This window comes from Pteropus medius, unplaced genomic scaffold (genome assembly GCF_902729225.1).
Source record: "Pteropus medius unplaced genomic scaffold, Ma_sr-lr_union100, whole genome shotgun sequence".
Taxonomy (NCBI): domain Eukaryota; kingdom Metazoa; phylum Chordata; class Mammalia; order Chiroptera; family Pteropodidae; genus Pteropus; species Pteropus medius.
The window spans coordinates 5,422,243-5,433,428 of NW_024350923.1; the positions used below are offsets into that span (position 1 = coordinate 5,422,243).

General features: G+C 61.3%; 1 protein-coding gene across 4 annotated transcripts; it reads right to left on the minus strand.

Moving 5' to 3' along the window:
* Positions 1-597: 597 nt before the first annotated feature.
* SIPA1 (signal-induced proliferation-associated 1) lies at positions 598-10,932 on the minus strand. 4 transcript variants are annotated; one of them, XM_039840903.1, is made up of 16 exons: positions 10,802-10,932; positions 7,701-8,466; positions 6,935-7,062; positions 6,670-6,846; positions 5,607-5,781; positions 4,778-4,881; positions 4,346-4,503; positions 3,647-4,256; positions 3,064-3,338; positions 2,136-2,354; positions 1,909-2,020; positions 1,705-1,813; positions 1,515-1,616; positions 1,370-1,424; positions 1,075-1,153; positions 598-978 (listed from the first exon to the last, which is right to left on the minus strand). In XM_039840903.1, exons 2-16 carry the CDS (start codon positions 8,377-8,379, stop codon positions 832-834), a joined length of 3,129 nt encoding a protein of 1,042 aa, XP_039696837.1. In that variant the 5' UTR covers positions 8,380-8,466; positions 10,802-10,932; the 3' UTR covers positions 598-831. The 4 variants fall into 4 exon arrangements, with proteins under 4 accessions (XP_039696837.1, XP_039696838.1, XP_039696839.1 ...); XM_039840904.1 differs by having other exon boundaries at positions 7,701-8,463; positions 10,802-10,904; XM_039840905.1 differs by having other exon boundaries at positions 7,701-8,496; positions 10,802-10,888.
* Between the last annotated feature and the right edge of the window lie 254 nt (positions 10,933-11,186).

Below are 11,186 nucleotides of genomic sequence, written 5' to 3' on the forward strand. Positions count from 1 at the left end.
CTGGAAATACCTCCCAGGCAATTACGGCACAGATGTTACCACTCCTGGAATTGGGCCCTGGAAATACCTCCCAGGCAACTACGGCACAGATGCTACCATCCCTGGAATTAGGCCCTGCAAGATCTGGCCCTGTGGTTGAGGGGATGCCAGGCTTGGGGGCTCAGAGAGGAGAGGCGGGGCCTGCACTGGGGGCCAGGACCTTGCAAAGTAAGAAGGCCTTCATAAGGCAGTACGGTCAGGCTCTCCTTGACCCCTAAGCTCCATCTCTTCGCTACCTTGCAGGTTCACCCTCTGCCCCTGGTCTCAGCCCCTCAGGCTTGGTTCCAGGGCAGGGCTTGGCTGGGTCTAGCTAGAACCACCAAGCAGAACAGGTGTGGGGTGTGCCCACCTGCTTCCCAACAGACCACATGTTCGTGGGAGAGAGACTAAGGGGTGGCCTAGCCTCAGAGAACCCCTCAGTGAGTGAGAGCCCAACCCTGAGCAAATGTCTTTAGGGCCTGCCCTTATAACTGGTCCTGGGAGATCAGCTAGGGCCTCTGGGGGCAAAACCCCTTCCCCTGTCATGTCATGAATATCAAATACACACACTAATAGCAGTGGCTCTTTACTCCCTGTAGTTCCCTTTATTTCACAGAATATTTACAAACAGGGATGGGAGTAGGGCAACTTCACCAGCAAACAGTGGACCAGGGATTTGGGGGCAGTGCTAAGACGCGCCTCTGCGCAGGAGAGTTCCTGAGGATGGCCCAGGGCCCAGCGTGACCCCGGGTGCCCTGAAGGGCCTGTAGTTCCAAGCAGGTCCACAGCCAGGCTGAAGCTGGACAAGTCGACTCAGGCCAGGTCAGTGGTGGGGGAGCCCAGCTGCTTGGAGGCCAGGAGCAGGCGGGTGGCTGCGCTCTCGGATTCAGCTTGCAGCCGCCGGTTGTTGTGACGCAGGCTCCGCACCTCCTCCTCCAAGGCTGCCTTGTCTGCCTTCTCCTGTGGGGGAGGGAGAGGAAGCAGGAGTCAGAGTGGCTGGCCGATTTCCCGGGGTAGCCCTGGAGTCCCTCCAAACCCCCAGCCCACCCTTGTCACCTTCTGCAGGTCCTCCTGCAGCTTCCTGAGCATGGACTCCAGGTGAGAGACCTTCTCTGACAGGCTCCCGGGTTCTGGCCTGAGGACATGGGAGTTGGGACTTAGTGGGACTGAGGCAGAGGGCAGCTCTGTGGCCGGTTCCCAGGCCCACCTGAATGAGGGGGGCCCAACCCCAGTCTTCTCAGACTTAAGTGTGAAAGCGGAAACCAGGATAATGCTTAACTCCAGTGGATGGACACAAGACAGTGGTCACAGAGCCATGGTGAAGGGGCTAGATCAGGGTGGGGAACCTTACTCAGCATCAGACTTGGGGGTTCCCTTGGCATCTCTGCTCTCTGGGATGGGCTGTCCTATGGGAACAGAGGGACCATTTGAGCAGGTAGGTAAAGGGAATAAGAGCCCCATCCCGGCTCCTCCCCACAGTACCCTGGTGGCCTCACCCTCCCGGGACAGGGACTCCAGGATGGTGTTGCAAGTGGAGGCGATCTCTGAGATGGACTGCCACTCGTCTTCCAGAGTCTCACTGCCCGCCTCTGACATGACTGGGCACAAGGAGGTGGGCTCAGCCAGGAAGCCCAGGCTAGCCTCTCCCCTGCCCACCTCCTATTCTCCATCTTGCTCCAGACTCACTTTTGCTGATGGAGTTCCGAAGAGACAGGGTTCGTGGCAGGAAGGAGGCTCTCAGCTCCGGGGCCGGGTCACCCCTGTCTTCACCATCACTGAGGCTGCCTGACCCATCCTGAGGGGCAGAAATGGGTACAAGTGCAGTGACGTCCACCATCACCACTGTGGCCACCCCTGCCTGTTGGGCTCCAGAGGCTTGTTTCTGCTCACCTGGGTTGAGGGTGTCTCCTTGCCAGCACTAGGTGCTGGGGGCTTGGCCGTGGTGGCCAGGAGGAGGTCCGGTGTGGTGTTGGGCAGGACCGGGGCCTCGTCTGACAGGGAGCTGGGGAAAGCAGGATCAGCTCAGCACTGGAAGCCGCACCCCATGGCCCTTGCTGTCAGAGGCCCGCCTGCCCAGCCTCACTGGGCTGGGTGAGAGGATGGCAGAGCGGGTGCACCTGCAGGGTGATGGCGAGCTCTGGCTGTGCAGGAACTCAGTCCTCTCCTCGGCCAGGTCCCCAGGCCCTGTAGGAACGCTGCCATCATTCAGGCACACGTGCAGCAGCTGCTTTGTGGTGGGCATCAGGGCCACCCCAGGGGCCTCGTCCTGCACTGGCTCTGGGGGCCCCCGCCGGCTGGGCTCCTGCAGAGACAGCCTGTACAGCTCTGAAAAGCTCCTGGGGGGAGGAAGGGGCAGGTCAGGTAAGAACACCCGGCCGCCAGCCTCCTGCATCACCAGCCCCATTCCCAGCTGTGTCCGAGGCTCACTTCCGGGAGAGCTCTCCAAACTCCTTAACAATGAAAAATGTTTGCCTGGCTACTGGCCATTTTTCCAGACCTAGATCCAAATTGCATTGCTGCCCCTGTGTATCCTGGGTAAATCGCTCTGAACGTACATTTCTCCATCTGTGAAATGGGGATAATAGTACTGATCTCATATCTTGTCGTGAGGATTTAAATAACAGGTAAATCACTTAGCAGAGAGATCCAAACACTACTAGGGATCAAATCCAGCCTGTGCCTTTTTCTTTTCTTTTTCAGTTTGTCTGTTTTTGTACTAATGCAAGCTAAGAATGGCTTTTACATTTTTAAATAGTTGAAAGAAATCAAAAGGCTATTTCATGACACGTGAAAACATGTTAAATTTAAATTTCGGTGTCCGTAAATAAAGTTTTAGTGGGATGCAGCCACTCATTTATTAATTGGTTTCACCCTACCCATAAAGAAAGTGCGGTTAATAGCGATTAAGAGACGCGGGATTCTCTCAAGAAGGAAAGGCCTTCACCTGTGATTCTCGAGAGAATGCTAGTGGCTACACAGGAGGCACGAGGCGGAGGCCAGCTGCCGGGTCCTCCCACCTCCCCGTGTCCCCGCACCCTGCCTGACCTGCGGGGTCGGCCGCTCTCGTCTGGGGGCAGGACAGTGACGCAGACCTTGGGTGCCGAGCGCAGGAGCTGAGCCGCGGCCTCGGGGCCAAGGCTGGGCAGCGTCTGGCCGCAGACGCGCAGCAGACGCGCCCCGGGCCGCAACCCTGCGGTCTCAGCGAACGTGAAGCGCTCAACGCGCGTGACGAAGCCCTCGGCGTCCACTTCGAAGCCCTGGCGGTCTTGGCCATCGCGGGGCAGCGCCAGCTCGCGGGTCTCACAGCCGCGGCTCACCAGCTGGAGCGGGATGGGGCGTGAGTGAGCTTGGCTGACCGCGCGTAGGGCCGTCCCAGGCCACACAGATCTTCCCATATCCCCCAAGAACATTAGCAACCCACTTGGCAGATGAGGGCCTGAGGCTCGGAGACCAGAGTCACCTGCCCGAGGACCCCAGTGCCAGCTCTGCCAGGCTTTTGGGCTGGATCTGAGACTCCTTTTCGCAGGAGGCGGCGGGAGCGAAGGTTTCCCAAGCAAGCTCCGCCCCCGGCGCGCAGCGGGACCTGGGCTGCGATTGTCCTTCACCCCGCCCTTGCTCCCGGCCTCACCTGCAGGCGCGCCACGACTTCGCCTACGGCTTGCCCGGGGGGTCCGTCGAGGCGCAGGGTGATCGCCTCCCCGCGGCCGTGGTACAGGTCGAGCTGCTGCTCTGAGAAGGTCCAGGCTAGCACGTCGCGACAGGCGCAGTTAAAGACTACGCGGCCGCTGCGCGGTGCCACCAGCACCAGTGCCTCGGCAGAGATGCCCAGAAGGCAGGGCACCTCGGTGCCGTCAGGGCTGCCGGCCTGGGTCCCGGCAGCGCCCCGCGCCCCGGGAGCGGCGCGCACTCCCCACACCAGCGCGCCCGCCGCCTGCAGCTCGGCGCCCGCGCCCCGAGGGGGCGCCCGCCGCCTCCCGCCCAGGGAGGGCAGGCCGAAGCGCGAAGCTGAGTCCAGCGACGTGGTGGTCACCTCATTGGTGGCCAGGTCATTCAGGTACTGCTGGCGCGTGCGCGTGGCCATGGTGTGGAACTGACGTGCGTGGCCCGCCGCCTGCTCGCCATTGAGCGCCTTGGCCAGCAAGAAGGCCCGGAAGTCAGCATTGGCGGCAAAGGGGCCTCCGCCAGAGGGCAGAGCTGGACCGAAGGCCGGGGTGTCCTGGGTGCGGCTCACAGCCACCCTGCAGGGAGCGAGACCGTAGTCAGGGGGCAAAGGGGAGAGTCCAGGAAGCCATGCTCTTGGCAGAACTAGGACAACCCTGGCGCCCACCTGTAGGAGGTGTGTGGAGTACAGGGCGCTTGCGCCCGCACCACCAGGAACACGTGCTGGAAGTGCGAGCGGATGGTGGTGGGGCAGAAGGGCTTGCTGCCTGGTTCCTGGAACACGATGGTCACGATGTTGTTGCCTATGTGGCGCTTACGCAGGAGCTGGGGGGTAGATGGTAGGGGATGTGAGTGGGACCTGTCTGCCCCCTAAGTCCTTCCTTGTTCAAGCCCCGCAGAGCCTGGGCACCAGTGACTCCACCTCCTGCCCCAGCGAAGGTCTGGGGTGTCTGTTTTGGGGGAGGGGCACCAACAGTGACAGTTGTTGGGGGTCAAGAGAGCTCAGGCAGAGGCTCAAATATTGCCATCCCCACAGTACCCCTCCATGGTTCCCCAGAAGCCCCTGGCCCTCCCCACCCTCATCCTAGGCCCCTCACACCTGCTGCTGGTTATTGGGGGTGTAAGGCAGCATCGTGGACACGTGAAACATGATCTCGTGGTCCTGGTACATGGTGTAGAGGGAGTGTGTGCCCGTGGAATCCGCTGTGGCCAGGGAATTGCGAACAGAGGGAGAGAGAAATCTGGGTGGCTCGAACCTACCATCCCTGCCTGCAGTCTGGGGCCTCTGTGCTCCCCCGCCACCACAGCAAGTCGACAACCCCTTCATGCCATTAGCCAATGTCCAGGCCACAAGTTCCTCAGCCTTGGCTGTTCCCCTTCCCATGCTCCCAAGTCTCCAGCCTCCAGCCTGGGGTCAGGATCAGGGGTGTTGAGAGAGAATGAAGACAGAAATGAGAAATGGCCTCCTAAGAGGGAGGAAGGGTGGATGTCCTAGGAGAGGACAGATGTTGGTCCACGCACCAGCATGTATGGAGCAGTGAGAGAGTGGAAGGCAGGCAGGAAGTGCTCAATAAAAATCTCTCTCAGGGGCCCTGCGGAGCTTCCAACCAGGAGGCAAGGGCAGTCCCAGGAGGCTGAGCTGGTGGAATGTGTGTTTGATGGAGCGGGTGGTGTCCCCAAACCCCCTTGGTCCCAGCTCTGGCAGGAGGGCACCAGGGCCTTGGGGATGGTCCCAGTCCCTCCTCCCAGCACATGGCTTGGCTTTTGCAGCCCCTGACCCATGTCCTCAGCCTACCTAAATAACTCTCCATTCCTAACCTTAGCCCCAGGACAACACGAGACAGAAGTGACAAGGCAATTGGTTCTCACCAAGGCAGCCTGCCCCTCGGCACAGGTCTGCCCCCACCCCCCAATCCCCTGAGCCTCACTTTTGGTGTCCAGCTGGGCCCGGTAGCTCTCAAAGCCTTTAAGCCGCACCACGTCGCCCAGCAGGGTGAGGAACTGCATGAAGGCCGGTCCTGCCTCCTGGTTGTTATACATCTCCTCCTCTGAGCCTTGGCCCTCCCGGCAATACAGGATGCCCACCTTGCGCTGGAAGCTCAGCTGGAAGCGGGGGAGGGCACAGGCAGAAGGTACAGGCCTCAATCCCTCCTGGCCCCATCCCCACTGGGCCCTGGGGAATGGATGCAACACTGGCCTAGGAGTTGGACCACCTTGATGCCTGGCCCTGAGCACCACCCTCTCTAAGCCACCATCATGTCTTCCCTATCAAGTGGGTTTGGTCTGTTTTACTCCCAGTGCTCAGAGGGGAGAAGAGGTCACAGGTGGGATGGGACTGGGAGGGGGTTCTCCTGTGACCACAGAGGAAACGATTCACGGAAAGGGCCCTGCACACAGTACACTCTATCCCGATAAATGTTCACATTGTCATCTTCAAGGCTAACCTGTTCTCCCCTCCCTCAAATCCCAGGCACCGCCACCCCAGCCTCTGGAGGCCTTGAGCCCCACACCGCCTCCGCTCACTCTCTGCTCCTGGCTCCTTTCCATCTGGGGTTAACTGCACAGCTCAAGGCACTCTACCCCCGTGCACGCAAGCCCCGTTCCCCTCCAGCTCTGGCCTCTCTTCTTCACATTAAGCTGGTCTGCCGCCGATCACTTATTTCTCCCCCTAACCCCTGCAGCCCCACTTCCACCCCAGCTCCTGAACCCCAACTCCCTCCAAAATCCCTCCAGATGTTAAAGTCCGGGCTCTCATTCAGTAGGTCTAGGTGGAGCCCAAGATTCTGCATGTCTAACAAGCTCCCAGATGATGTGGCTACTGCTGGTCTAGACCTTGAGAGGCAAGGTTCCAGGTGACCTCTGATACCCTCTCTGAAAAGCCAGCTCCCCTGGGATCACAGTCCAATGTAGGATCAGGGTCAGTCCTAGGCATCTGGGAGCTGGGCAGGCTGGGTTTAGACCTGTAGGGCTGAGGGCGTCCCGGCCACTCACCACTTGCTCATCCAGCGTAAGCAGCGTGCGTGGCACCTTCGGTGAGGCTGACCCCAGACGCAGACAGGTCGGGCTCAGCCGTGGCGCTACGTGCTCCAGAAGCTTCCTCGGTGACAGGCCCCGCGGTGGCCCTGGTGGCAGCGCATCTTCTGAGATGGTGCCGCGGAGAGTCCGGAGCTGAGGAGGGGACGTAGGGGCGCTCAGGACCCATACAGGTTGTCGAGAAGGCAATAGTACGTGGTCTGATCCCATGACCCCGGCCCACCTGCGTGGTCCGCACGATGATGCGGTAACTGTGCACAGTGCCCCCTCCGCTGCCCTCCTTCTCTTCCCGCCTCAGGCTCACTGCCACCGGGCCCAGCACCTCGTCCAGTCCAAAGAAGTTCTGGTGTTCTGGGGGACAGGGGAAAGGGTGAATGATGGGTCCCACCCATCCGCTGTCCCACCCTCACTGGACCACGCCCAACATTAAGTCCTGGCCCGGGTCCCATCTCTTCACCTAGTGCAGACCCCAGACGAAGTTCCACCCCTCTGAAGCCCCGCCCACATCCAACCAAGCCCATTGCCTGCTCCTTGATACTTGGCCCTATGCCCTACCCCTATCACATCTTGTCTCAGACTCGGGGGGCTGATACCTGCCTGATCCCATGCCTAGATCCTGCCATGACCTGGCCCACCATGCCCATATTCTCCAGGATGTCTGGGACCCTCCCTTCTGGACATTGATGAGAACAAAGCTCCCGGTGCAGGGGTTTCAAGCCTCACAGAAACATAGAAGGAAATCTGTCCCCAGCCTGGAGGAGCATGAGAATGAACCAGATGGAGGCAGAGGGGTGTGCCTGGCTGTGGGTGGAGGCTGGGGTTGGTCTTAGAGAGGTAAAGCTGGGCCCAGCAGGACAGCCTTGGCCCAGAGGCAGAGCCTAACCCTTCGTATGGCCTTCATATTGACAGGAAAAGGACAGCTCGTGAGCCCTACTGTGTGACTGCAGGTGACAGGAACCTCTGCCCTCCCAAGGGGGCCCTCTCCTCACCTTTGTTGTAGAAGTACTTGCGGTAGTAGCCAGCACCCAGGTCTGCGTGCTCCAGGCTGTAGGCTGAGGTTCGGTTCTGTGGCTCCTCCAGGATGGACACGGCCGCGTTGGGCAGTGCAGGTGGCACAGGTGGGGACACCGGTCCACCCAGGCCCAGCTCACCCTCACCCCCAAGCTCACTCACAAAGCCAGGTGCCTCGAGCAGCAGGTCGGAGCTGGCAGTCCGGTCCTCAGCTGAGGGTGGGGTCCCAGAGCTGGCCTCTGCATGGCCTCCAGTCCCCCAAGGTCTTGGAGCCCAGTCAAAGAGCAGGCTCTGCACATCATAGTGGGCGAACCAGCGGGGCTCAGGCACTGGTGGGAAGGTGGGCTCTGGCTCCTCGGCCGGCAGCCCCAGCAGTGCCAGTGGGTCAGTGAAGAGTCGAGTGGGGACCGCAGCAGGGCGGCTGGCTTCCTCGTGGCTGTGGGCACGGGCACGAGGGCTGGCCGGTGCTGGGGGCCGGGCCTCACCTGCATCACTCCCACTGCGCAGGAGTGGGCCCCGGGCTGGCCTTGGCTCGAAGGTGTGTGGTGTCAGCGGGGGACGTGCTGGCTGGCGCAGCTTGCGGGCGAAAAGGTCATCGGTGGGTGCAGGGGCTGTGCCCCGCCGAGGGCTCCCAGCGCCACCGGCCCACATGGGCATGCAGCGGGCCTGGCTCTCCAGGGGCCTGGCCGCATTGGCAGGCACGGGTGTCGGGTGCTTGGTGCCCAGCCAGCAGGCTGGTTCCTGCTGAGGGAGGAGTGGGCTGCTCAGAGGGACCTGGGGAGAAAACAGGAACCGGGGGGCCCCAGCCTGGTCCTCCACCGCGCCGGGTTGGCTTCCGGCCCTCTACGAGACCATCAAAGCCGCTTCCGCTTTCCTGGCCACTTCCTTGTCTGCCTCGGGCTAAGGTTTCCAGCCCCCTCCTCCAGCTTAGCACTAAGCAGGGCCAGGGGCTAGGCTGTTGGGGCATTGGCCTTAGGGTCTTGGAGGCTAGGCAGCCCTGGGGCTGCCAGCGTCCCCCAGTTCCAACTCACACACCTTGGATTTGGCCCGGGTCCAGACTGAGGGTCCCCCCCAAGCTCTGGCCCAACTGGACAGATGTTTTGTCTCAGCTGGGACGGGAAACCCATGGGGCCACTGGTGTCTGAGTCCTGCCCGCTTGACAAAGGGAGGACGTCCTGTCCCCAGAGACCTTCCTCCCTGCCCCTCCTACTTCCTCCAGGGTCCCTAAGGAGCTGAGCACCCAGAGGTCAGGTCTCAATGCCCTGGCCCTCACAGCCTCAAAACCTCAAGGACATAGAGGTTCCCAGGGGGTACTGGCAGGGCAGCAGGAAGGGCAAGAGGACTTCCTTTGGCACAGGAAGTGGCCCCAACTATGGGCCCAGCCCCCTGCCCAGCCCCACATCCTGAGGAAGGTGGTGGGGTCATACCACACTCAGTCATGGGACCCAAGTCACCTTAGCCTGAAAGACAGGCCTTGGTTCACTTTCTTGCAGACTACTGTGACCATGCCTGGGGGCAAGGGAGAGAGTCATGATGGCTGGGCCCCTCTGCTGGAACTGGGACCGATGGGGACCTCTGGCAACCTGGCCTCACTGATGCTGACAGGGAGGTCTGAACCCCATGTGACAGATGGTCAAACTGAGGTCCAGATAAGGGGATGCTCTTGCTTGAAGCAATTCCCTGTCAGAGCTAGGATTTGAACCTGGGTCTGTCAATTTCCAGGGCCCAAATAGTGCTATACCTGCTCACTCCCGTCCTTGTGTATGTAGGTGTGGGGCAGATTGGGGGGTTGGGCTGAGGCTCAAGATCTCACAGGATGTAAGACTGAGACACCCAAGGCCCCAGGGACCTGCTAAGTGTGGAAATTTGTTGAGGCTAGGGGCAGGTGCAAAGCGTAGTATAACATGGCAGGGGAGCGACCCCCAAGTGAACCCAGGATGGAGTTGGCTGCTGGGGCAGGGATGTGGGGACCCTCCACCAGGGGTGCAGCCACCTTCTGGTGGGTCTTTGTGCATCATCCAGTGACATGTGGGGCTGGGCTAGATGGGGGTAGGGGCACCCCTCAGCTAAAGCTCCAGAACTAAGGAAGCTTATGCCTCCAAAGCTCAGAGTAACTCCTCCCGCGTTTCTCCTAGGACAAGCTCTGATGCTGACTCTGAGCCTCTGTTCTCTCATCTCTAAAATGGGGTTAATTAATCAAAACTGTTTCCTCTTAACAGTGCTGGGAGATTGAATGGCCGCTGAAACTAGTGAAGCTGGCCATGTGTTAAGTGTGTAGTGACAGATGCAGGCCTTGGCTGTGGTGTGTGGTGGCAGTGTAAGGGGGCATGAGGGAGGGGTCTGTACGGACCCCTCTCCCTGTGGGCTGAGTTCCGTTTGTTCCGCACAGTCCATGGACTGCTCTTGCTCTGGCCCAGTGCCGGGCTCTGGCCCTGCCTTGGGGGGTGTTCTTGGGTTCTGTCTCCCACCCAGCAGCTTCACACAGGGTCCATTGAGGCCGGGACATTCCTTGCCGCCTGTGTCACTGGGGGGGGGAAGGGGACTGGCCCCGCCCCCACAGATCCGGAAGGCCTGGCTGCCCCAGGAGGAGGCGCTGGACGCTTTTTAGCACATCTGGAGGTCATGACCCCATTTCTGCTGCCAGGGGGCGCGACAGATGTTTCCTCCCAGGCCAGCCCCAGGACTGGGGGCGGTATGCAAAGGCTGGAGAGGAGGCCGCTCAGGGAGAAGGGGAGCCCCAAAGCAGGGGGAACCCCGCGCACAGCCAACAGCACTGGCGGTCGCTAGCGCCACCGAGAGGATTCAGGAGCCGCTGCATCCACTCCCTAGCACACCGGCCAAGTCGGGCCGTCACATAGAGGACAGAGTGAGGGCTGCTGGCCAGAGGCAGGAGACTGGACATGCTGACTTGGGACTGGAGCTGGAGCCCGAAGGGAGGTTGGGAGGGTACAGGCGGCAAACGTAGCGAAGAACCCCCTCCCACACACACACACACACACACCCCGGGCCCACGCCAGGCTACCTTCTCCCCTGTCTGACCCTACCGCGGTGCCTCCGCTCCCCCCGCGCCTGCCGGTACCTCTGGGGCTCCCGCCCGGCGGCCGCCTCCCGCGCTGGGGTCTTGCTGCCGGCTCTCCCGCTACCGCTCCGGGCGCCGGCTCCGCCTGTGGGCGGGGCTACATCGGGGGCGGAGCCACAGCGGCAGGGGCCGGGTCGGTCTGGGAGCCGGCGCAGCGGCGGGAAGCCGCCGGGCGGCCCGAGGCGGTCAGCCCGCACACAGAGCGCTCTGCCGGAGCCAGGCCCAGCCCAGCGGGCTGTTGGGCCTCCAACCCGCGGCCGAAAAACGAGAACAGTGTTACCTGTGTTCCGACCAACTGGGAGGGCAAGAGCAGGACACCTAGTGTCTAGCTTCTGCGGCACACAACAGGTGCTCAGACACTGCGACTGTTTCTGAGCACTTGCTG